Source organism: Penaeus vannamei, chromosome 14, assembly GCF_042767895.1.
Source record: "Penaeus vannamei isolate JL-2024 chromosome 14, ASM4276789v1, whole genome shotgun sequence".
In the NCBI taxonomy this organism is placed as follows: Eukaryota; Metazoa; Arthropoda; class Malacostraca; order Decapoda; family Penaeidae; genus Penaeus; species Penaeus vannamei.
The window spans coordinates 6,159,940-6,186,708 of NC_091562.1; the positions used below are offsets into that span (position 1 = coordinate 6,159,940).

At 40.6% G+C, this 26,769-nt stretch overlaps 3 protein-coding genes across 4 annotated transcripts in view; 1 reads left to right on the top strand and 2 right to left on the bottom strand.

The window, feature by feature from the left end:
• Positions 1 to 1,044, bottom strand: part of LOC138864008 (E3 ubiquitin-protein ligase MSL2-like) — a 2,129-nt gene extending 1,085 nt beyond the window's left edge. The window contains exon 1 of the mRNA XM_070129655.1: positions 1 to 1,044. This exon is cut by the window's left edge and continues 1,085 nt beyond it. Coding sequence (XP_069985756.1) covers positions 1 to 914 — 914 coding nt within the window. The 5' untranslated portion in view covers positions 915 to 1,044.
• Positions 1,045 to 1,220: 176 nt separating this feature from the next.
• On the top strand, positions 1,221 to 6,729 carry LOC138864009 (uncharacterized). 2 transcript variants are annotated; one of them, XM_070129657.1, is made up of 4 exons: positions 1,221 to 1,408; positions 3,235 to 3,987; positions 4,589 to 4,854; positions 5,574 to 6,729. In XM_070129657.1, exons 2-4 carry the CDS (start codon positions 3,528 to 3,530, stop codon positions 6,249 to 6,251), a joined length of 1,404 nt encoding a protein of 467 aa, XP_069985758.1. In that variant the 5' UTR covers positions 1,221 to 1,408; positions 3,235 to 3,527; the 3' UTR covers positions 6,252 to 6,729. The 2 variants fall into 2 exon arrangements, with proteins under 2 accessions (XP_069985758.1, XP_069985757.1); XM_070129656.1 differs by having other exon boundaries at positions 1,221 to 1,402.
• A 6,944-nt stretch (positions 6,730 to 13,673) lies between these two features.
• On the bottom strand, positions 13,674 to 24,945 carry L2HGDH (L-2-hydroxyglutarate dehydrogenase). Its single transcript, XM_070129659.1, has 9 exons — positions 24,787 to 24,945; positions 23,376 to 23,500; positions 19,852 to 19,977; positions 19,569 to 19,726; positions 18,360 to 18,560; positions 17,487 to 17,648; positions 16,935 to 17,044; positions 15,292 to 15,418; positions 13,674 to 14,559 (listed from the first exon to the last, which is right to left on the bottom strand). Exons 1-9 carry the CDS (start codon positions 24,897 to 24,899, stop codon positions 14,308 to 14,310), a joined length of 1,374 nt encoding a protein of 457 aa, XP_069985760.1. The 5' UTR covers positions 24,900 to 24,945; the 3' UTR covers positions 13,674 to 14,307.
• Positions 24,946 to 26,769: the final 1,824 nt, after the last annotated feature.

Below are 26,769 nucleotides of genomic sequence, written 5' to 3' on the forward strand. Positions count from 1 at the left end.
AAATGCTGCGTGGTTTGTTGCATCACAGGTGCTGGGGTGGGAATTACGGACTTGACAGTGTTGACAGAGCCAGACGGATGACAGGAAACTGGCTGTGCTATGGAGTTGACAGATGGAGGAGAAGAAACATGGACCAGCCCCAGGTTGACCGTTGAGGGTGGAAGAGGTGGAGGAGGTGGGGCAGGTGGGGCAGGTGGGGCTGGTGGGGTTGGCTGTGCTGGAGTAGGCTGTACTGGGGTAGGCTGTGTCGGGGTAGGCTGTGTTGGGGTAGGCTGTGTCGGGGTAGGGAGTACCGGAGTAGGCTGTGCCAGGGTGGGCGCCTGCGTGGAAAGCGGCCATGACTGTTGCTGTTTAGGAGTAACACTATGGGAGGTATTTACAGGTGTGATGAGCAGATTTGCCCCACTTGTTTGAGGTATAGAGATATTTTCTTTACTATCACTCTCACTCTCACACTGCACACTATTGGAACTGGATTCATCGCCTCTGCCTGTGCCACTGTTCCCTATGGCCTCGTCTATCATGTCCGTCAGGCTGAACTGCCCACCATTGTTATATATGGAGCACAGCTTGCAGTAGATGGGTGTGAACTTGATGTACTCACACAGCTTCCTGTAACACTGCAGGACAAGCTTGATCTGGACATTGTCAACGTACATGCCATAGTCCTTACACCAGCTACAAGTGGGCTTGAGCCTCTTCTTGCCCCCGAGGCACTTCCTGCACACATGGTGTTGGCAGGTGGTTTCCGTGGGGGTCAAGGGCTCGCTCAGCAGCTGGCCGCAGACGGTACACGAAAGGGACTGGCGCAGGTAAGGCAGCAACTTATACAGCTCTGTCCAGCTCTCGCGGTTCTCTGGCTCTGCTTGCATGACCAGCCGGCAAGTGGTCACGTAGAGGCTCGTCGCGTTCATCTTCCTTGGCCTTTCATCGGGTCGCCGCCGCGTTCAGTGAGCCGAGGAGAGGCGCTCAGAAAAGCCCGAGATTCGAAGCATTGTCGCCCTTCGCCTTCGCCTTCGCCTTCGCCTTGGCTCTCGCATCCTTGTAAACAAAACAAAGGTGAGCGGTGACGGCCCAAAGGGGGCGCAGAGAGGATCGGAGACTACCGCAGCGCGTGTTGACACCATATACAGGATCCGAACGTAGCAAGAAGGGATTTCGAATGTTCTCTCGTTCGCCCTGGACAATAGACGGCTGGCCGTGGTAAACATCCTGGCGTCTATATCTATCAGCATCACCACGGGAAGGGACAGAGGGTCGAGAGAGAGGGAAAGATGACCTGAATTTATCCCCTTTTCTCCCTCAAGAAGGTCATGGCAGCCCCCCGACTTGACTCGAGGAGTCCCTTGAGGGATGTAGTTGAGGACGAAGGAGATTTCCGAGTCATCTGAAGGAGCATAGGGCGAGTGTACTTGTTGGAAATGTAGCAAGTGGTTTTTAATTTTGGGATTCACTTGCAGGAATTGTTCTCCACTTTTTAAAATCTGGTGTTACAGGAAAGACTTTCAAGGGGGTTTTGAGGACTGCATGGACCGCAAAATGTTCTCATCTCTTTCAGTCCCCAAGTGGGAAGTGGATTCTAACCCCAAAACGTTCAACAAGAGGAAAGTTGCAGGACAACTATTGCAGTTTATATATTATGAAATTATTATTTGATAATAGGATTGCATAAGCTAAAAGGGTAATGTTACTGAAAAGAGTTCTAGAATAATTTAGGAAAGAAAATGTAAGTGATTGTGAATTTTATATTGTTCATATATGTTTGCTAACTAGCAAAAAAAAATAATTGGTTCTGAATATGTATTTTGTCATTCATAGGATAATTAAGGTTCTCAAAAAAGGGATACAATGATGAATTTAGAAAATTATATGTTACCCTGAATATATCTGTCATACAATGTTGTTACAGAGTTCACTATACTGTATTTAGTTTAGAGTAGAAAATCTATACATTTATTCCAGAATTAAAAGCAAATATATATAACTTATGAAGAAGTTTTGTAAGATATTTAGATATGCTAGAATTTATATTTCATTAAATGATCTTGCTTAAACTTTATTGTAGTAATATATATGACATCTAGGAGATAAATGTCCAACATAGAAGAACATTTAGGGATGTCATGGCCCCTACACTTAATATTCTAGCAAAATCTAGGCTATGCTCTGTATATTCAAGAAGGATAGAGTTTGGACTGGCTCCTTACTTGACAAGTACTACTTACCAAGAGGTTCTCTAGCAAATAGCACACATGATATAAGTCTCAGAAACACTGTGGGTGTCCTTTTGAAATAAAAAATTGGCAGTTATCCTTCTTAACCCTTTATTGGGCAAGGGACCATATATGATCACTTAAATACACATATATATATGAGATATTTAAAATGTGTGCCCGGTAAAGGGTTAACTTGGATGGTATCATACCCTTCCCTCCAGGAATTATATATATTTTGATGTAATTAGAGAGTCCAGTGTCCTTTTCTATTAACAGGTTTAGGTGACTTGTGGGTAATCTTTGTTGACACTAAAAATCATACAATACTCATTTCTCAAAATTTTCTGATTAAAAAATGTGAAATATGTACATTTAGTAAAGCTAGATCACCTTTATAGTAGTATGCAAAGTTACTGCTATGGCCTTTGCAAGGTGCATTATTGATATACACATTTTTCTGCTGCAGTATCTCTCATAAAATCACTAATGCACTCGGCAAGCAGGCAGAAATAAAACCATTCTAAATTTGTAGTTTTGATTGGTGGTGCCTATAAAGGAATTGAACATCCAAGTATTGTTTTTGCTTAAAATATAGGATTCCAAACTATTTGACACCAATTAAAAGCAAAATCTCATCTATTACATTAGTATATATTTTTTTTTATAATCTGAAGTATGAATTCTCTATGATTTTTATTTTCCAATAGAAATCTGGTGTCTTAGAATTCAACAGTCCATTTATTCCATATACTTTTTACCATTTGGTTCTTGGCTATCACAAACAAAAACAAAAAAGAATTTATTTCATGTACCAAGTATTTTCAATGACTTTCAAAGTTTGTAATCTGATAAATTAGTATATATGATCTGGTTTAAAGTAATTGTATTGATATGATCTTTTTCTATGAGAGTATTAACAAAGATTTTTTCGTTTAGAACTTTTATTGTAGATACCATATAGTCACATATGATATTGCAGTAGCAATATGAATAGTTAATTTTCTGTTCTTGTTTACAGGCTGATGATATTGTCAGAGTATGCAGAAAAGTGTATGCTGCTGTTCTCATTAAATTGTTGAAGTTATGATCTGTTATGTGACTCAGGTTCTTAGTGTTATGAGAATTACCAAAAGGATCTGTCTGTTAGACAGATTCAGATGCTACTAAATGGCTTTCGATGTACTGTAGTGTTCAATCAACAGTTACAATAATACCTGCCAGCATTTCTAACTTTTAAAGAGAAAAAACAGTAACTGAAACCAGATGCGGATATTCTATATTTTCTAAATGACGTGATAGAAGTGTGCAAACATGGCAGACTTGGACAAGCAACACATTCGTGACCTGATTGCCCAAGGCAACAGGTTTGAGGCAATGAACATCTTTCTGCAAAGCAAGTTTGGCAAACCATGTGCTATTGAGAGCAGTGTGAAGATCAAGAGAGAGGCTGGGGAGCCTTCACTGAAAACAAAAAAGGGAAAAGAAAGCAACCAGGAGAAAGTGTCCCCAGCTAACGAGAACAGCGAGAGCAACAGTGAGAGTGGCAGTGAGAGTGGCAGTGACAGCGAGAGCAGCACAAGCAGCCACACCAGTTCACCTGCACCAGGGGAAATGGCACTGGTGCCTGAAGTGGAGCTCAAGGAGGATGAGAACTTAGATGTGGATATTGAGACAGTGGACCCCCTGAGTGAGGGGTTGCTGCCCCGACCACACATGCTGGACCATGGAGTGGCCCCACCACACATGGGGCAACCACAGCACAACATGCAAGGTGAGAAAAGATGAAGGTTAATCTTTAGGTATAGATTCACTTAGCTAGGGTAAACTGAAGATAATATTTTTGTAGAGGACAAAAAGTTAGCAGAATAAATAATCTGCAGACATGAATGGTGATACCACATATAAAGGAAGAAGTCCACTTGGTGCTCCCGAGTTTCAGCTCTATCTTGCAGTTCCTGTTTGCTGGGGGGTGATGGGGGGCAGAGCCCTCCATCAACCCTCCCCTTGGCACTGCATTCGTTCTGTAAAGAATTACTTAGATAAAAACTGTGCTTGCTTTCTTTTACATTATCCTTTGGTAATGAGTAATGGGCTGCCATGTCATGGATTGGCACATGTTAATGGATGCCCATCCTTGCCTAACTTTAAAAAAAAAAGAAAAAAAAAAAGGACGTACATTTTTAATGTGATATTCTCTCTCTCTCTCTCTCTCTCTCTCTCTCTCTCTCTCTCTCTCTCTCTCTCTCTCTCTCTCTCTCTCTCTCTCTCTCTCTCTCTCTCTCTCTCTCTCTCTCTCTCTCTCTCTCTCTCTTATATATTTCCTCTCTCTGTATATATATATCCACTGAAGATTTCTTGTCCCATTGATAAAGGTTACAACCAGATGAGTGGTATGGGGCACTATGGGGCCCCCCCAGGGGGACCCTATGGCCCCTACTGCGTGCAGGTGCCTCAGTATGGGCCACGAGCGGATGGGACCCATACTGGCTCTGTCTGGCTGGACCCCTCAACCCAGCAGCCTCATCCCCTCCACCCTCACCACCCACAACAGCAGCAGCAAAATCCTCAGCACCTGCAGCAACAGCAGCACCTCTTGCACCACCCTACTCAACAGCAGCAGCAGGAAAATGCAGATTTTGTAAGTGTGTGTGTGTGTGTGTGTGTGTGTGTGTGTGTGTGTGTGTGTGTGTGTGTGTGTGTGTGTGTGTGTGTGTGTGTGTGTGTGTGTGTGTGTGTGTCTCTGTGTGTCTCTGTGTGTCTGTGTGTGCACACATGCATGCATGCGTGTGCATGCTCATGTGTTTGTGTATTTTAGTATGGTTGTGCATGGATTATAAAGAAAAAGTGAGTGAATGGGACAATCAGGAAGAAAGAAAAACATGATGAATATTATATACCATAGACTAAAATGATAGACAAATAAATTGATAGCTAGAGATCTTCCCGATCATGGTGCGTGATTCTTTACAGATTTTTTTCATAAAGACTTGAATATGCAGTTAGATTTTAGTTCATTCTATGAGAATAGTGGTAGATTTTGTTATGCATAAACATTGAGAACAAATCACATGTAAGAGATGTTATCATTGCATTATAAAGTGAGAAACAGCTCATCCTTATTTAAATCTGATTTATGAATTAAAGAGCTAAAGGGCTTTTTTGATGACTACCTTTTTTCCTTAAAAAAGATGATTGATAATTAAATACTCTTTATGATTTTATAAAGGTAACGGTACCAGTAATGATGGCAACATTGATAGTAATAGTTATAACAGGAATAATTTAGTAATGGTACTGACTAAAGAGATATGCTAGTAGACTTCATATTATTACTGAAAAGAGGAAACTTCCTTTCAGACCCCAAGAGTACAGCGTGAAAAGCAGCCAGTTCCAAATGACCTGCACAAAAAGACACACCAGAAGTTCTTCCGAGATCAGGGTCGGCCATACATTTCCCGTGCGACTGGGAAGGAGATAAGAGGCCGTGCAATGGGTCCTCCATGTAACTGTAAAAAGAAATGCTGGTCAAAAATTGAACACGGCGCTGAAGAAATATTTTCAGCCTTCTGGGACATGGGCAATTTTGATGAACAAAATGTGTATCTTTATGGTAATATTTCAATTAAGCCAGTGAGTCGGCATTATGTAAAGGGGTCAAACAGACGAACCTACACTTTTACCTACTGGTGCAAAATAAGAGGGAAACATGTGGAAGTGTGTAAGGAAATGTTCATGGGTGTTCATGGCCTCCAGAACAGCAGAGGACGAATTGGAAACCTCATGAAGCAAATGAAGGACGGAAACCTCCTCCCGAAACCAGACCAACGTGGCAAGCATGCCAACCGCCCGAACAAGTACACAGAGCAAAGTCTCCAAGGAGCCAGACAGCACATTGAAATGTACATCAATCGTAATATGACATTAAAAAAAATGTACAGAGATTTTTATGTGCCGTGGTGTGAAGAACACAAACTAGTACCTGTCAGTGAAGACAAATATCGGCGAATTTATTCTGAAGAATATAAAGTGTCCTAATGATTTCATTTCTATAGCATAATCAAAAAAAGTGAACAGGTACAACTAATCATTCAGCCACCATTATGTTTGAAAGTTGAGTAAAACTTGACTTTGAAATTAACCATTTTGCATGTCTGCCAGGTTCTCAAACTGTAAGTTTGAGAATTATCATTTCATTTCTAGATTTCTAAAGAATAACCCCTATTCATTTCAAGAATTTTTCAGTGAAGATTAATTTTATTAGAACTTTATTGTCAGATGAAGATATTTTATACAAAGGATGAAGGGGTGAGTTCGTCGTAATCGTTATCATTATCATTATGAATTCATGAACAAATCACATCTAAATCATATTCCACTGAGTGCATTAAAGTGTAATTTTGCCTCATTAAAATTCACCCATTACATTCCACTATGATAACAGTCCTTTTGCAGTATGGTGTTTAAATTTAGAACTTTTCCAGTGTATGAATTATCCATAAAATGGGTAAAGAAATTAAAGGTTTTATTCATCCCAAATTTTCACATTTTTACAGATTTGAGATCTGTAAAAATGCCTGTTTGTCTCTTAAGGGGACTTAGGAGACAGAGATTGAGGCCCAATGTAGGGGATCACCCTTACCTTGGAACTCAACTCTGGTCTCAACTAATTTTACATGGTCTTTTCTCCCCCTTTCCTTTTTTTTTTTCTTCATCCCCTTCCACTTCCTAAAGTGTGAGAGCCATGCTACAAGGATGAAAGGCTGGTTTTGGGTCAGTCCCAAATGGCCTCCGGGAGCCATGGGCAATGGTTAATGGTTAATGGTTAAGATAAATGTGCTAGACATCTAAGGTCATATAGCACTATAGGAAGGTATAGTAAAGGGGGATGTCAGGTGATAATTGCTATGTGTCAACTATCTAGAATAGTGTTGAAAGGTTGAAGATGAGGGAAAAGATTATGGTGGTTTAGGTAAGGGAGTTAGATCAAGTGAAGGATATTTATGTGTCTGAGGAAGGAGAACAGGTTGTCGAGGCAGAAGCTGTGGGATTCTGTAAGGATGTCTGATATGTTGGGAGGTCGGTGAAGGGAGGATAGGTGTGGAAAAGCAGAGGTACGTGCTGTATTAAAGCGTGGACAGGACAAGAGAATGTGTGGGACTGAAAGAGGGACGTTACATAGAGGACATAGGGGCGGGTCTGAGCGTGACATCAGATAGGCATGTGTTAGGCGAGTGTGGCCAATACGTAATCGTGTGAGGGCCGTCTCCCAACGTCTGTTTTTGTGAAATGGAGCTGACCAAGAGGAGATTGATGGTTTTATGTTATGTTATTTATTGTTGTGGAGTCTTGACCAAAAAGATTGCCATCTGTAGCTGGAATATGAGAAGCGTTGTTGAGGTGATGTGGACATTGCGGCATAGCGTGCAAGAGTATCTGCCTGTTCATTGCCAGGGATTCCAACATGGCTGGGTACCCAGCAAAATCTGACAGATTTGTGAGGTGTGGATAGATAGAACAACCAGTTCTGGATCTTACAGACAAGGGGACTGGTCGAGTGCATAGACTTTATGAGGGTTAAAGAGTTACGGGAGTCAGTAAAAATAGTAAGAGGAAGAGGTGGATGAGTATATGCGTCTTAAGGCAAAAAGGAGTGCATATAGTTCTGTAAGTAAGGACACTAGATTCAGGAGGGAGGGTGTATTTGAAAGTGCAATTTGGGAATGTTACTGCAAATCCAGCTCCTGAGATGGATTTGGAACCGTCAGTGTAACATTGAATGCTGGAGGCATGAATGGAGACATGGTCAAGGAAATGAGTGAGAAGGATAGAGGGGGGAATATCTGATTTTGGTGGGTCAGGGAAAACTGAAGAGCAAATACAGGGGTTAGGTATAAGCCATGGAGGAATGGAATGGACAGACAGTGGGAAAGGTCGGAGATGAGGGAAGGGGGAATGGGAGAGGAGGGTATCCATGCGTACCGGGAGAGGAGTTGGTAAACGTGGAGAAGAGGTAAAGGTATGAAGCAAGGATTGTGGAATAGTTAGTTTGGTAAGGGAAAATTGGTGAAATCGAGCATAGCATCGGAGAGAGAGAAGGGCTCGACGTCGAGAGAGGGACGGCATGCCTGATTCAGTATATAGGCTCTCAACTGGAGAGGAGCGGAAGGCGCCTAGGGCTAAGCGGAGACCGCTGTGGTGGATTGTATCAAGGTGAGCAAGAAGAGAGGTTGAGGCAGAGGAGTAGATATGGCATCCATAATCTAGAGTGGAGAGAATCAAGGTAACATGAAGATGGAGGAGAGTTTTGCGATCTGAGCCCCAGGAGATATGTGAAAGAGTTTGTAAGATTCGGAGGCGACGTTGAGCTTTTTCTTTGATGTACAAGATATGGTCTCGCCAGGACAATTTGGAATCAAATATAACGACTAGGAATTTGCCAGAAGAACGGTATTGGAGTGGAGCATTATAAAAGAACAGTGGGGGTTTGGGGACCGTACGTGAGCGAGATAAAAGGATGGGTAAAGATTTAGAGGTAGAGAAGCGAAAGCCATGGTTGGTGGCCCAAGAAGTTACTGATGTTATTGCAGACTGAAGGAATTGACAGATATCTGTATGGATGTGCCAGATGCATAGATGGGTAAGTCATCAACATGTAGTGATGCTCGGGCTACTGGTGGTAGGACTGAGACTATGTCATTTACAGCAAGAAGGAATAAATTAAGCACACTTCCTTGTGGGGCGCCTTCGAATTGAGGAAAGGATGATGACGTGGAAGAGGCAATCTTGACCTGGAAAGTACGTTTAGAAAGGAAGGATTTAATGAAAACGCCCATGTTTCCACATAAACCTAGGGAGGACAATTGTTGGAGGATATGGTATCGCCATGTGGTGTCATATGTTTTTTCTAGATCAAAGAATATGGCTAATATGGATTCATGGCATGCAAATGACTATGTAATGTATGTCTCGAAATGGGCAAGTGGGTCTGCTGTACTTCGGGCACGTCGGAAACCAAACTGGGAAGGGGAAAGGAGATTATGAGATTCAAGGTACCACATTAAACGGAAGTTAACCATTCGTTCTAGTAGTTTGCACAAGCAGCTAGTTAGAGCTATGGGGCGGTAATCTTGGGATTTATTGGGTTTTAAAAAAGGTTGGATAAGAGCATCTCGCCAATGAGAAGGAAGGATAGAGAGGAAGATGGGAGGTGTCGGAGCATACGATAGTGAATGCCATCAGGGCCTTCATGAGTGTTGCGGCACGACTGTAATGCAGCGTTGAGTTCAGAAAAAGAAAAAGGAGCATTATAGGACTCATCAGAGGATAGGGTGAAGGTAATAGAGTTGTGTTCCTTGATGGCTTTAATGGAAGAAAAGTGTGGGGAAAGGTGAGAGCCACTACTGACCTGGCTGAAATAATTGCCCAGTTCATTAGCTACTTCGACAGGCTCAGAGATAAGAATATCTCGAATATGGAGGACGGGTGCAGGATGGGGGGGATGTTTGCCTGATAATTTATGTATCCGTCGCCAAACAGCTGAAATAGATGTAGAAGATGTAGTTGAGGAAACATAATTTTGCCAGCCATTTGTTTTGCTGTTTTTCATTGTAAGGCGAAGATGGGCAGATGCTCTTTTAAAGGAAATAAGGGCTGATAGCTGGTGAGGGGTGCCTCGTTTGTAGCGATAGCTGTTCCAGGCTGCTCGTTTTAAGCGAAGCGCTTTGGTGCAATCAGAATTCCACCATGGAACACATTTAGAGGTATAGTCTTGAAGTTCGAGGAATGGCTGTATAGGCAGCTCTTAGGATCGTGGTTGTAAAACAATGTAGCATATCTGAAATGGACGGTAAGGGGGTGGAGGGATAGGTATAGTTGAGAGTGAAGTGAAAGTATGCCAGTAAGCTCTATCAAAGCACCAGCGTGGAGGATTAGGAAGTGGTACATATGAAGTAGGAGAAAGGAGTATTGGGAAGTGGTCACCATAGGGAAAGTGGTCTAGAACTGACCAATGGAAATCTAAATTAAGAGTAGGGGAGCATAGAGAAAGGTCAAGGCATGAAAAGGATTGCGTGCGCATGTCAAAGTGTGTGGGGCGATCTGAATTTAAAATTAGGGTTTTTGTGTAGAGGAAGCGTTCTAGAGATCGGCCTCGGGAGTTGGTGATAGAGTCACCCCCACAGTGTATGGCGGCAGTTGAAATCACCAACTACGAGGGAAGGTGGTTGGAGTTGGGAAATTAGAGTTTCAAAGGCAGCAAAGTCAATGGGCTGGGATGGGGAGTAGACTGAAATCACTGTGATTCAGCGGCGAAGAAAGATGCGAATAGCTGTGCACGGGACAGTAGTTTGTATGGGAGGTATGACATGAGGTGTTTTATGATGGATAAGTAAAGACGAGACAAAGGGAGTGTGGGGAAGAGATAAAATTATAATTGGGCATTGGAATAGGAGGGTGTGTGAGGAAAGCCTCTTGGAGGCAGATAATAGATGGATTAAAAGAATATGACGTAGGTCTGGTCTATGAGGACGGAAACCGCGAATATTCCCATGTAGGAGAGCTATAGCTTATGAGTGATATCGCATACGGTACGTACTGGGGAATCTGAGGGAGGAGGAGCTAGGGGTGTGTGAAGGAGGGGTATTAGGAGGTAGGGAATCTGGGGAAGGGCATTGTTGTGACATGAGTGATTCTCGTGTGTATCCGGGAGGGAGTGCAAAGGATAGAGGGGATGGAGGGAGGGAGAATGTGCCTATAGTTGGGGTTGAAGGGGTGGGTTGTGTTGGGATGGAGTATTAGTGGTAGGAGGATGGATATCGGAAGGATGGATAGTTGGAGTTGAAGGGGATGTGTTGTTTTGGGAGGGATTAGGAGGAAGGGGTGTAGGGGTGCTTTGAGTAAGAGGGGGATGGATATCAGGAGGATGGGTATTGGGAGGATGGATATCGGTGGTGGACGGAATTGAGGGAGGTTAGGTTGTGTTGGGAGGGAGTAGGAGGACGGGGTGTAGATGGAATATTAGTAGGAAGGGTATGAATAATGGTTAATGGTTAAGATAAATGTGCTAGACATCTGTCATATAGCACTATAGGAAGGTATAGTAAAGGGGGATGTCAGGTGATAGTTATGTGTCAACTATCTAGAATAGTGTTGAGAGGTTGAAGATGAGGGAAAAGATTATGTTGGTTTAGGTAAGGGAGTTAGATCAAGTGAAGGATATTTATGCATCTGAGGAAGGAGAACAGGTTGTCGAGGCAGAAGCTGTGGGATTCTGTAAGGATGTCTGATATGTTGGGGAGGTCGGTGGAGGGAGGATAGGTGTGGGAAAGCAGAGGTACGTTCTGTATTAAAGCGTGGACAGGACAAGAGAATGTGTGGGACTGAAAGAGCGACGTTACATAGAGGACATAGGGGCGGGTCTGAGCGTGACATCAGATGGGCATGTGTTAGGCGAGTGTGGCCAAAACGTAATCGTGCGAGGGCCGTCTCCCAACGTCTGTTTTTTGTGAAATGGAGCTGACCAAGAGGAGATTGATGGTTTTACGGTATGTAATTTATTATTGTGGAGTCTTGCGGTAGGGGACGAAGAGGGGGAATGCTTTGTCTGTCTACTGCGGGTAGTGCGGGGAGGTAGAGGGCATGGTGGGGCTATAGTTAAGAATGGAGCTGTGGTTGAGATTGGGGTGTCTGGATTGAGAGTGGCAAAAGAATTTGGCTGGGGGATGTTTAATGTAGACGTGGAAGTGGTTGAAGTGGGGAAGTAGGTATAGGGGAGGATGTAGGAACATCTTGAGGTGGAGGGGGAGGGGCAGAGCGAGTGACATTACTGGAGTAGGGGGTATTAGAGATACCTTTTCGGCGTGTTTCCTGCCTGACTTCCCGTAGAGCGAGACAATTCTTGTATCTGAGAGCAGCTACCTCAGACTCGAACTTGTAAGTGGGACAGCCTTTATAAAATACATTATGGGGGCCGCCGTATTTAGCACATGGGCGCGTTTGTGCAGGGCAGTTTGATCTGTTATGACTGGGTTGGGCACAGAGGGGGCATCGGTCTGTGGAGCGGCAGTGTTTTGCAGGATGTCCTAATCGCCAACAATTTTGACGTTGACGGGGATGTTGGTATAGTTGAACAGGGAGGGATTGTCCACCAGTGTAGATACGAATGGGAAGGTCATATGTACTGAATGTAATTTTGGCAATGATAGTGGGTTTCTATCGATGACCTCTAGGAGGAATGGAGTAGCAATGTACTGATATCACGTCCTGGTCTTTGAGGCAGCCGAGCAAGTTCTCCACAATCTGACCAATCTTTGGTATCGACTGGGCAATTAGCTGGGGAGATAGAGGCAGTTTCGGTACAAGTATTAAAAGTTGGATGAGGTTACCAGAGACCAGTTCGTTTTGATAATGCTATAGCTTCAGCTTCAGATCCGACTGTTACGAGACGGGAGCGATCACGTCGGGTACAGAAAGGGGACTCTGCCCACATGTTTTTGGAGGCATTAGTGAAAGAGAAGAGTGTTTTCTGATGAGTAAGGAGCTTTGGGGGGTATCACGAAATATCGGTCCCAGCTAGCTGGGCTAAATAAAATATTTCAGATATTTGTTGGGTTGGTGGTAGTAGAGGGGCGGGGATGTGTGGAAGAGGCAGTGTTGTTGATGGGATTAGTATTACGGAGAGGTGGAGAAAAAGGTTTTAAGGTAGTACTAAGGGAAGATGGGGTGATTATTGAAGAAGGTTGTGGGGGTAGAGATGATGAAGTTGAGGAAGTTGGGAAAATAGGTATGTCTTCTGGATATTGTGTCTTGACTTGGGTGGATAATGCACTAATAGGCATTGAGGAGTGGGTAGTAATTGTAGTGTTCTGAGTCGTTGTCAAAGGAGAGCCTGTGGTCAGGGAGCCAGGAGAGTTTGAATGAGTGGGGCTATTTTGGGGGGGAGGGGACTGCAAAATTGGTTGAGGAAAGGGCTATGACCAAATGTAGTCGAGACCTCCAACACTGGGCCTCGAGCTCCATCTCTAAGTCCCCCAACCCCCAACAATAATGGGCAAGGGATTGTGGGGGTCGAGGTAGGCAGTCAAGAGCCATGATTTGTGACCCTAGAAGATACTGATTATATTGCAGACTGGAGTTATCAGAGGGTAGGTTTGGATGGGCCAGAGGCAAAGATGGTTAAATCATCCACATATACTGATGACTGGGCCCCTGGCAGTAGAAGTGAAACAATGTGGCAACAAATGATGAAACTTGGTAACTTCTGGTACACGTGCGGAGAGATATTGCTGGTATCATTCAAGCACAAATATACCTGAACACAGCCATGAAAGTTACCAATACCGTCCACACTTAACTTCACAATTAAACAATCAACTCTCACTGCTTTTCACACAATCCTATTCATCATTTTTTTCATCATCTGCAACCAGGTCATGTCACAAACAAAGGATACCTAAGAAAAACAATTTTAACCCATTTTATTCATCATTCCTTCAGTCATATTCATTTACCTAATAAAAAATATTATTTACATTCAAGGTGTATGGGTTTTGCAGACATTTTAACAAAATACTTTATATTAAATAAAATGCACCAAAAACACTGGAGTTAATTCTGTTTTGTGCCCAAGTAAGATATTCTATAAATAAGTTTAACTGAAACAATTGTAAGTCAATACAAACAGAGACAAGCTTACAGACAATACAATTTTTTCCATAAGCAAATTAACAACATAATTTATTTATATCAGTAATACTTATATTTACCATCATTACTTTCTGTAATAATATTTAAAGCCTGAAACTTTTCTAAAAAGTTTCAGTAAAATTTACAGCCCTTGTAGGGTGATTCATCCTAGTGTCTTTTTTGTACACATATATATAATCTATAAATTATATAAAACAAACTATGTATTAGTCACCTTTCAGTGAAGTATATTGGTACTATGGATTCTATCGCCGTATTCTTTAATCATAACAAGTACATAAACATCAGTTTGTTATCACAATTTTAAATGCTATCTGATAATTACCCAGTTACTTTCAATCATACATCTTGTGAGCAGTTAAGTAAATGGACCAAATTGCACAACCCCTCACAATGAAAATTCTGCTTTACATTTGTCTGCAATCATCTTTGCAATGGAAAGCGAAGATGTTGCACCTGGAGATGGGGCATTTCGGCAGTGCAAGATTTTTGAACCCAATTCACATTCCGTCTCACGCTGAAATACAAAGTCATCTTCTAAACTTCCATCAATGTTCATAGCCTGAGCACGCACACCAGCTGGGCCCCGCATGATGTCCGATGCTTTTACCTCTGGGATGAACTTCTGCAAAGCTCTGACCTGAAAAGGACAGTTACATCACTTTCATGCAAATGACAAAACTATCAAAATCTCTCTTCCAGCTATTGATGCTTGAAAGTTCTGCATTCATACATACAAAGGAAAAAATCTATGAATCTGTTTGATTACTGTTTTACCTTATCTGTATGATTATCTAACAACAAAAAGGACAAATAGAATACTATGTCTCTGTATGTACAATCCAAATTTCAATTAAACATCAAACTGCACAAAAGAAGTAAAACTACAATACCATTAAAATCACAGTAACTTTACATGCTACATGCTTACACACTAGCACTTTTTTCCATTAATTTTTACATTTCCGTGAGAACTTTCCATATGTAAATGGACTGACCTTATCACACTACAAAGGCAGCTAACATAGTGCTCATGTAAACAAACATGGCACTATCCAAGTGAAGTCCCAGGAATCACATAAGCATTCTCATTCATATCACTTCATTTTAAAGAAATATAATGATGTATATTATATATAGAAACATTCTAGAATATAAAACATGTTTACATGAACTTCTCCTATGGAATTTATCCATAAAGAAACATTTTAATTGCATAAATCCTCCATTGCATAAGATCAAGGCAGAAAATTGTCAGACAGAAACATTCTTTATATGCATGCCATACATGCAGAAAGCCTCAAATTCATGTGGAAATGCAAAAAAGTGACGGAAAAAGTATGTGATAAAGCCTTCAGAGAAGATAACTTACCTGCATTCTTGGAAAGGCTGAGCGCATCACCTCCATCATACCAAAGCCAATGTACTGTAAAGCCAATTTCTGGAAACCTCTGTATGTGATAGTTTCCCACAGCTCACGAATGTCAATGTCCAACCACCTAGAAACAACAAAAAGTACAAGATATAAGAATGGCTGAATAGAAAATTGTTCTTGTCCCCTAACCTCTACTGGGCTACCCCCATCCCACATTCCTTACTACAGTTTTAAAAGGTACGGTACATGTTAGCTAAGCTGTGCATATGAACTGCGCAAATTGGTAAGTACTATTCACATGTATTGAGCTGATTTACAATTCTGCCCACCTCTCATTCTGTTCAGATGCCTGAAGTATGTGATTACTTCTTGATAATACTTGCCCAAACTGTTGCAGCAACTAATAAGTTTTAAAAGAAAATACATGTGGCCATCCTCCAAAACAATGGGCAGAAACTGGCTCCTGAGAAGATTTACATATTCCCATACTTTGCTAATTGAAGCACTACATCTGGAGCTAAAAGACTGGTTAAATTAGAAGGGAATGAATTTATTTTCCTAATATTACCTACTATCGCTAGTGACTCCAATAAATCATTATTACTATTATTATTAACATTATTATGAAAGAAAAAAGAAAATGCATGAGATCAGCTATTTCTATAATCTCACTAACATAAGACTTTTCCTCATACTTTTCATAACTGCTTGATAATGAACAAAATGAAGAGACATCTACACAACTCAGGGAAACTGGCATGTGCCTTTGAATTATGGCTAGTCATCACACAACAATTACCATATATCAATGATGCATGTAAAACTAGAGAAGTTGTTTTGGGTAAAAAATACATCTTAGTTGGGGGTACAAAACATACAACTTTCATGATATCACTTAACCCACTAGCGACTGTACATTTTCAATCCGAAAATAATATTTTCCGAACGCTTCAAAATTGGCGCAAGGGTGAGTCCTGGAACCAACAAATGACCAAGAATATCAAATACTCATCCTCTCCATTATAGAAGAGGATGTATGCATGTACATTTGTGATTTTCCTATGGTGCAGGTATTTTCTCTTGACCCATTCCCTCTGGGAAATTTTGGCCTTTCTTTCTTTGGCAGATGTAACTACACACTGCTTACTGGGCGAGTCACATATACACTGGACTGTGTCAATGCATATCATTCAACTGCCTTATCATTATGTAGGCCAGCCAAAGCAAAAAGTACTCCACAAAATACCATTTTCATTAGTTCACATAAGCAACAGGCCATGAATTATGGAGACTATACAAGAATTACAATATGCACTAGGCAGTAAAAGCATGTGCCTGGTATTTCATCTATTCGAGCCTCAAGGTAACAACTTACTTATTTATAACATGGATGATATGTCACTCACAACAGCCAATCTGTGAGTTGTGAATTTTCATTCAATATTGATGGCATAAAATCACTTGCAGAGTATTCTATAGCCATAAGAATGGAGGTGGCACACAAGTAGTCAACTAATAACACCAATGACCAAAATAACATCTGCAGAAAAGGGATGCAGAAGTTACTTGGCATCCAAAATATACATAGACAACAAAACAATTCTGATAAAGAGGTTAAGAGTCTTCCTTTTGAGACTCACCGATATCCTTCTCTCTTCCATGCAAGAATTGCATTGGGACCAAGCCAGACTTCACCATCCATTCGTGGAGTGAAGTGAACACCTAGAAATGGGAAGCGTGGATCTGGTACCTGAAGGAAAAAGGTTTTATTGTGTATGGCATTGTATGCATTTATAGATATGTGCCCATACATAAACACACACAAACACAAACATGCAAATAACATACAAATACTGAAATGAATATACATCTTTCTTTTTCTATCTTTTTTTAATCTAAATAATGTCATATGCATTCCAAGCATTACAACTAATAATTTCAAAAGAACTTGCTCATTGTTAAGTAAACAATGAAGCTGGTAGCATTTTTTTCTCTCATGACATGCTACTGCAGAATACTGTAATTCAACTTAAATGAATACCAGCTTCAAGTTCATAGGATTCTTTTACCTAATTCAACTTTCAAATGACATAACTACAACAATTTGTACCTACTTTAGTCCTAAAAATATTATTGTACATGCTATATGTTTTGTCTCCTAACTACAAGTCAAAAACTTGTCCAATACTTACTGGATAAATGTTCCCTCGTACCATGTGAGCCTTCTCCTTGTTCAGTAAGAGGTACTCTCCTCGGAAAGGCACTATGCGTGGATCTCCTGAACAGCCAGACAATTTGGCAAGCTTGTCTGACTGAAGTCCACCACAGGTCAAAACATACTTGCATCTGACAGACTGTAGAATACAATAAGAATGTAAGAATCTAAATTCAAAGATATGTTTTTGAAATAAAGGGAAATTGTACTGAGGAAAGAAGACATCAGCAGAAAAAGAGATCCAGAGCCAGGCAGGAAAGAAAAAAAGGAGCCATCATAATGAGCAATCTGTAATTTAATTTTCATATGATATTAATGGCTGAATATTCCATAGCCATGGGAGTGGAGGGGCACACGACTAGTAAATTCTTAGGACCAATAACCAAAATAATATCAGCAGAAAAGGGATACCTTAGAGAAACGGGTTCAAGATTAGGTCATTTGATATGGTGGACTGCTTTAGACTAAATCCTGTCCAGAACATGGATGTGAAGTGAAGCAGTATTCCTTGCTTAGATGAATGAGGCTTTTCTAAAGATGCAGTAGTTGTTCAGTAGAAAAATACTAATGACACCAGAACAGAATTCCTAGCTTGGAGACAGACTTGGCTATGTGAGGTTGCCAAGTTTGCTCTTATACAATCAGCCTGCTTAGCCTATATATCAACCTCGTTCCATCCCTTCTCTTCAGAACTATCCATTCCATGCAGTAATATTTCTCTAAAAGAGAATATAAAAAGTTTGTGTCAAACATGTATATCAAAACTACAAATTCTTTATATATTAATGTTGCAAGAGTAAAGTATTTTGATGAACTAAATGCCACAAAATTTGATCAACAGATAATTCACCTTGTCACTACTAATGACTCTGACAGGATGCTGGCTAGGCTTTGTGCTGTCCTTCTGGCTCTTGTCTGTCAGCTGGAAATCCGTCACCTTAAAGTCAAGGAAGATGTCTCCCCCATGATCTCGGAAATTCTTGCCATAATGCTCAGTAACCAAGCCCCAGTCCACGATGCCTGTGTGTGGGGACCAGATTGCCTTCACACCCTGTGGATCAATCAAAATATAATGAAAATCATTGGCAAGTTCTAGAAAGGATTAAATGAGAAGTTATCAATAATTTTTTTTCTTCCTCTTAGAAGAAATTGAGAAAAATAAAAATGCTGACAGCATGTATTTGACAATTTCTACAATGAAATTTGTTTACAATGACATTATGAATCAAATTAAAAACACTAATATTCAACCTATCAGTCAAGCTGCTCTCTCAATTTTCAAGAAAAAGGAATAAATATATATGGCATTTTATTAGATCTCTTCATTGGGAATACAAACTGCTTTATATTTCAGATATAAGATACTTTCAGTTAAAAAAAAGAAAGTTTTACAAAATGTCATGCATAACTTTTGAAAAATAAAGCATTCATTGACATCTCCGAACAAATATCAGCACACATATTTTGTGTAGATATCCAGTTCTGTTAGGAAAATTACTGAGGAGGCTAACCTACTCATTACATACCTTTTGAAGCAGCTGTCAATAACATTTAACATTTAAGCTTTTTTCTTCTAAAAGTGGAGGTCCTAAGATTATTTGTAGTGACTATACATTATTACAGGGAAAATCAGTTCTAGAGCATGTCTGTATTGCTAAGATCACTTTTCAGTTGTAATATTCATGCAGACCTAAAAGAAGATTATCTACATCTATTACATCAAAATTTTGAGTCAGTTTGTACTGTACCATGAAGCACTCACTGTCAATCTTGTCAGTAGAATTAATATAAAATAATGCGAGGTAAAGACAGCACTCAGAAAAACATCTGACAAACCTTAAGAAAATGCTGCTTGGCAAAATATCCCCTTTAAATTGTCCCATTAAAATTCCTACAGAAGGCCAATGTTTCTAAAAAAAATCATCTAGTTTTACTTAGATTCTGCAAAAAGAAGAAAATGAAAGAAAGCTACATTAATAACAAAAGTTCATACTTGCATTGTCTCATCAATCAGCCATAAATCCAGACAGTATTAATAGCTATGTGAGTCTGCACAAACCTTGCAGTATGGCTCATACTTCTTAATCTGATCACCATCTACAAGCTGTACATCTGGTACGTTGTTCTTCAGGGCTCTGTCGTACAAGTCCATTAACCGTCCAATTTCATCATTATTCACAGCCACAATTAGTTTACCACATTTCCTGTATGGGATACCTAAGTAAAGAAAAAGAATAATCAGAATTCAGAATTCTTGCTCTTTTGATGTGGCTTAATTAACATGAACAGTATTTCATCATCTGTTGCTTTCATGGCAACATTCACTAATACAGATATCTCACCTTCTTCATCTAAGTACCTGTAGGCAAGATGAAGGCCTTCGACACACAGCTTGGCTTTCAGAGACCCAGGCTTGTAATAGATTCCAGCATGTATGACACCACTGTTGTGTCCACTCTGATGTGCAGCTGGAACATAATAATTATGGTAAACTGCTTGTGGGATTTCTTTAATACATACACCAAAAAGGTACTAGTAATGTGGTTCTGTAATTGCATCTTGGTTCATCTGAATGTTATGGAATGGTATTATATATCAGCTTTTCCTATATCAGCTCTAGTGGCCTGTTTTGGAAATACAGTTTACAAATATAATGCAATGCAAACACAAGCAACTTCAAATAATTTACATGCCATTAGCCTTCCCAAATCTGTACAGAGTTTATATCTGACCACACTCTGATTCTAGAGTTCTGGTATGATGAAAATGTAAAGGCCAAAAACTGTTCTGAATGAGGGAATGAAGAACCAAATTTTGACAGGATTAGAAGCAACACCATGCTATATCAAAATGTTTGCTTCTTCTTAAATCAAATTTATTAGCAAAAATATCATTTTTTAACACTCTCTTACTGTGATTTATCCACTATCATATATCTTTATTCTTTGATGATAGTTTCTTAGTAACATTAAATACTTGAACATCAAAAGAAGCATGATTTCTGTAAATAATACAAACAGCTGTATATCACATAATTTCTGATGAAAAATATGATATTTACTTGAAAAGCTTGTTTTGCAGCTAGAGACAACAATTTTACAATTGCTTGCCCTGCATATATTAGGAAAAGAGCTCTGAAAGTTATATATTCAGTAAAAAATTTAGAATAAAGAACCATGATTTCAGGGCCACTGATTTTCCCCTTATGGTCTTTCTTACTGATTATCTTCTCCTTGTATATTGCCCAACTTCTCCAGTGCCTTTTTTTCCACAAAGTGTACCTTCCACACTCTATTTATGACTACACCTTTTCACTCAATTATTGTATATACTGCCCTGCAGTTAAAACTTGTTTCCAAGTATTCTTTTCTTTTCCTTGTCCAACACAAACTTGCTGTTGTGAACAATGGGACTGAAGGATGTGGCATTTTGCATTATTCCCACTGATAAACAAGTGGAATGTATTGTCCGTGAGACATGACTGGAAGAGTGCCAGCTCCATGCAGGGTACCATTTCCATGCTCAGGATCATTCCTGGCTGCCATAACCAGCAGTGCAGGTTGCTTTACAGAAAACTTTATAATATAAAAATAAGTTTAAAATGACAGGAATAACAAAATTTAACTTATTGTTATTATCATTGCACTGAGTTATGGCCTAGCAAGAGAGATGATATGGGGTCTGTGTAAGAAAAACAGTCTATTACTATCTGAATTAAGCAAATCAGATGACAAAAATATCCATTAGCAAATGGCAAAAAAGCTAAAATTACTTATTTTAGGAGGAGGCAGGGAGTCTTGTAACCGCACATGAGTGTTCGTGTGCACCTAGCTTACAAGCTGCACACCCATCAGAGTATCTGCTCATGTAAGCCTAATGCCCGTATTATGGGCCACATGATGGCAGTAAAGTATCTGGATCTAGTGGGTTGATTAGTTATTCATGGCAAGTATTTTCCATCCTCATATAAACCCATGGGTGGGTGCTTCATGTTCAGGGTGAGGTTAAGTGATAGCATGGGTGCCTACACAGTGTAATGTGCTTTGCATGCCCTCGTACTGGCAACTAAGTTTTGTGGTACTGACCATAGGTTGGCTTCCCCACGAGTCCACTTTAAACCCCCCTCAGTCCAATAATGACCCTTGAGTGTTTCATGTGGTCAGGTTGAGGGAGGGGGAGTGTGCCTGGGGGTTTGCTGAGGCTATCTATGGTTGTTTTACAGGATTCAGTCAATGTTAAGAGGAGACAAGGACCAGTTTATCAGGAATCTTGCTGGAGAGATTGAATGCCATTCTCAGTAAACATCCTTCATCCTGCCTACCAAGCCCTCCTCACATGCAACTGTGATCTGCCCAGCAAATGGTGGGATCATCATTGGGGTGAGTACTTTGAACAGTTGTACCAGGTTGATCCACCAGTGTTGCAATCCCTGTGCTGGATCCATTCATCCGAAAGGAACCACCTTCCCCAACTGAAGTTAGGAAGGCAATCTGCATGCTGAGGAATGGTAAAGCAGCAGGTATTTGTGGCATCCCTGCTGATTTACTAAGGGCTGGTGGTGAACCTAAGACATGGAGTTTGCAAGCTACCCTGGCTGCCATTCCCCATGACCTGTTGAAGAGTTTGGTCATCCCTCTCTGGATGGGGATAGAACAATGGGATTACAGCAATCTACAGGGTATTACACTAAGGTTACCAGAGCAAGGGTCTCTCTCACATCCTTCTGAGACATATAATAGATCACTAATAAGACACCAGAGACTAGAGCAAACAGGATTCACTCCTGGTAAGTCCACAATAAACTGGCAATTCGAGTTATTGTAGAACGCTGTCAAGAGTTCAGCTGTAATTAGTGGAAACAAAGGGTGGATGCAGCAATGCACCCCCATCAGTGTTAGTTCCCTCATGATGATGATGATGAACCCATACAATACTTGTTCTCCTGTTCACTTTACAGCAGCATTAGGTGCCTTTACTTTACACTGCTATAGCAGATGATAGAACAAGAATCCATACCTAATCCTCACTCTTACTTTGCTCTCTTTATTTTTGCTAAATAATTTTATGTGTCTGAATTCTTCCTTCCAAACTTCTCTCTCCTTTAGGCCTATATGTTTCACAAAAGCAAGATAGGCTGTTCCTTCTACAGCTTTGTTGCAGTTCTGCCTTTACCCCTTAAAGATCTTAGTATAAACTTAGCATCTTAGCATCTTCTCTTACACTTCTATGGACTTCAAAAAATATTAAAAGAAATTCAATACAAGAAATGAATATTATATGCAATCTACATAAGTCCTCAAGGTCAACATTTGGATCTTTCATTCAAATTAGCAGAAATTTCAAGCCAATCAAACGATTAATGCCCACTGAAAAAAGGCATTATTTGTTAGACTTCCTTGCACAGACGTCTTTAGCTAGTAAAAAAGTAAAAAGATGGATCAGTTATACAGATTTTCAAATCCTTTTCCTTTATGTCTACCATTTATAAATAAAGGATTTTCCAAAACCTAATTGAACTTATCTGCAATTAACCCATTTTATTAATTTAGTCAACTGACTCCTCAAATCCTAAAACCAACTTCCAATTTTTTTTCTAAACAACTTTAATCAAAACTTTCCCAATCACCTAATCTGATTTTACGCCTGGGATTCCCTTGTCAAATGAGAAATCAGTGTCCATGCAGAACTTATTATTGCCACAATTGCACACCTGAATGTCCTTCCTAATGTCAACTGTGGTCCAGCTTTGGAATCTGATCATATAGCTTCACACTAAAAATCTGAGCCATGGCAGCTTCATCATAAAATTCTATTACTTAAGTTTTTTTTAAACAGAAAGAATATGGTCATGATAATCCATACTTACCTAATCTGTCCTCCTTCTCAACTACACACAGTTTGAGCTCTGGGTGTCTCAGGATGAGTTCCCTGGCAGTCGCCATGCCCACAATGCCTCCCCCCACCACCACGATGTCATACTCAGGCTCATAGCTGAAATAAAGTTCAAGGATCAGGACGCAATAATAGAATACACTTCTAGACAAACATCATACATCAAAAAATAATAATTTTACATAAATAGATCATCATGGTATATTACATCTCTTTTGATAATAATATGACGAGAAAATGTCCCACCAAGAAGCCTAACATTTGTATCATAGATCGCTTGGCAAGGTGACCTTAGTTGGAAAGGAGCCTAAATATCTGCTTACAAAACATCTTTCACATGAAACTCCTTCACTCCATCTTAACTAAACTCCAAGTAGAAAATGTGGACTACAGGTAGTTCCTGAGTATTTCATCTAGTGTTCCTAAGCAAAAGTGCTAAATCCATCCCTAACAATTTCAGAAATTAATGGATTTAAGGTCCCATCCCCTATCCTCCACACAACCACACACACATAGCACATAACCCTACTTCTGAACTTAAAAACAAAAATCATTTGGTTAGATGACTATCCAGCCTCTTCGATCAACATTCCGCACAGTGCCTGCCAATCATGAAACCGTAAATTAACAATACCTTCTGATGTTAATTACTGCCACTTAAGACACGAACACCATCTTCCATTCGAGTCATGTGACATTAGGACTATTCACAAGCTCGTGCATAGCCAGAACGCCCATTGAACCAGATGCTGCTCTCCGTTACCTAACATCCATGCACTTGCGCGTCGCCCGTCCGTAGACTTTTGAACAGCTTGATTAAATGGATTTTGATGGATTTTGTGTCATATATATACATACCATTGAATATTAATACACTAAGGAGGTTATTCTGGTGGGATCTCGTCATTTCTCGTTTTATATGCAATTAAGAACGTCGACAAAATGTTAAAACCTGAAAATATCTTGACCGGCGACTGTGCAATTTGCCGTTGCCGAATTACACAACGCAAATGCAGCAGCTGATGCGAGTGTTACAAAACTGCCGCATCAAGGGCTTGGCTCATAATTACGTTGGAATTCCACCATGTTGACTACTTGTTACGTTTGCATGACACTGCATTTACATATTTGCTTTTATGGATCGATTTATCGTCACGAGTTCCGGTCACTCACTCTTACCTTCATACAGTAAATTTACCGCGTTTACTTTTTCTCGTTGACGGACACAAGACAGACCAATTTGGCTTCATGCCATTATTTAAAAAGAACACAAAATTACCAAATTACGTAACGAAAGACTTTCCCTTCATAGGAAAACTTCCGTAATTCACTTGCCTATTTCTCCTGCACAATGACAACCGCTCAATGCAACTATAAATATATACCTTTGTTGGGAGGACACATATCTACACTGGGTTAGAGTCCGTGCTGCCTTTGGAGAGGACTGGTAAAGAGGCAAGAGTTGGGAAGACGCTCGTACTAGCTTGCGCGCGAACATGTCGGATCGCAATGGAAAGATCAGCTGATTGCCACTCCAACCTACGCTTGGCAACGCGCTGAAAGTATCGTACTGTTTTTACTCTTTTGTATTTCAAATGGCACTGTATTACATGTCTTGTGATTTCTGTGTGACTATGCTAGTGGAGATATGTGTATGTGATCGTACTAATGTTTGTTTTCGGGCTTCTTGACGTTTTGTGTATTTTTTTTTTTGAAAACTGTTACGCCAGACGTAAGAACATAATTGCTTTCACACGCTGATGGAAATATTTACTCACCGTATATTATTTTCCGTTTCTTATCTATTAAGAAATATATATATTCTAACGCCGATCCATTTATCAAGGGGGACGTCGCAAACTGCAAATAAAATTGAAAAGAAACTGAAATAAACATAAATGACAAAAACAAACACGAATTTCCGCTTTTGATAAATTCATGTTACACACAATTAGGTCATGGCTGACTTGTAGCTAAATTTATAGTTAATTTTCTAAGAGAGAGCAGACTGCGGAAGGTTGCATGTCTAAAATTGGGGTTTAAGTTCATTGTACATGTTCATCTGAGCCCCAAATAACATACAATTTAATTTTGAGCATCGCCCTGGACATGCAAACCACACTCAGAAGTTATATTTCGGGAATCACATGTATCATCAAATTTTCGAACTGGACATTAGCAGGAAGTGTTTATATTTCAATGTTGGATTTTATTTATTTCACTCATAGTCCTGTCTCCTCCCCCCCCCCCCCCGGCCTCTCTCTCTCTCTCTCTCTCTCTCTCTCTCTCTCTCTCTCTCTCTCTCTCTCTCTCTCTCTCTCTCTCTCTCTCTCTCTCTCTCTCTCTCTCTCTCTCTCTCTCTCTCTCTCCTCCCTCCCTCCCTCTCCCTCTCTCTCTCTCTCTCTCTCTCTCTCTCTCTCTCTCTCTCTCTCTCTCTCTCTCTCTCTCTCTCTCTCTCTCTCTCTCTCTCTCTCTCTCTCTCTCTCTCTCTCTCTCTCTCTCCCTCTCTCTCTCTCTCTCTCCCTCTCACTCTGTGTGTGTGTGTGTGTGTGTGTGTGTGTGTGAGTGTGTGTGTGTGTGTGTGTGTGTGTGCGTGTGTGTGTGTGTGTGCGCGCGTGCGTGCGTGTGTGTGTGTGTGTGTGTGTTCGTGCGTGCGTGTGTGTGTGTGTGTGTGTGTGTGTGTGTGTGTGTGTGTGTGTGTGTGTGTGTGTGTGTGTGTGTGTGTGTGTGTGTGTGTGTGTGTGTGTGTGTGTGTGTGTGTGTGTCCCTGTCTCTGTATTTCTGTCTCCTCTCCCTCTCTCTCTCTGCTCTCTCCTATCTCTCTGTTCTCCCCTAGCTCTCTCTCTCTCTCTCTCTCTTTCTCCTCCCTCTCTTTGTCTCTTTCTCCTATCTCTCTCTCTTTCTGTCTCTTCCCCCCTTCTCTCTTTCTTCTCTCTCTCTTTGTCTCTTTCTCCTCTCTCTCTCTCTTTCTGTCTCCTTCTCCTCTCTCTTTCTCTCTCCCCCTCTCTCTATTTATGCTGTCTTTATTTCTCCCCTCTCTCTCTCGTTCTCCCTTCTCACTCTCGTTCTCTCTCTCCCTCTCCCCTATCTCTCTCTTTCTCTCTCCCTCCCTCCCTCTCACTTTCTTTTTCTTTCTCTCTCCTCTCTCCCTCCCTCACTTTCTTTCCTTCTTTTTCTTTCTCTCTCTCTTCCCCATTCTCTCTCTCTCGCTCGCTCGGAGCGAATTTTGCGTGTACATAACACTTGCAAATAGTGCGTCCTTGTAGGTTCTCGTTCTGTTATTTCGTAACTCTGCCTTGTGATCCCACAAACCACCTCAAATGATGTGCTTATAATTTTCAGTTGCTCATCCGACTACCTCAAGAGTA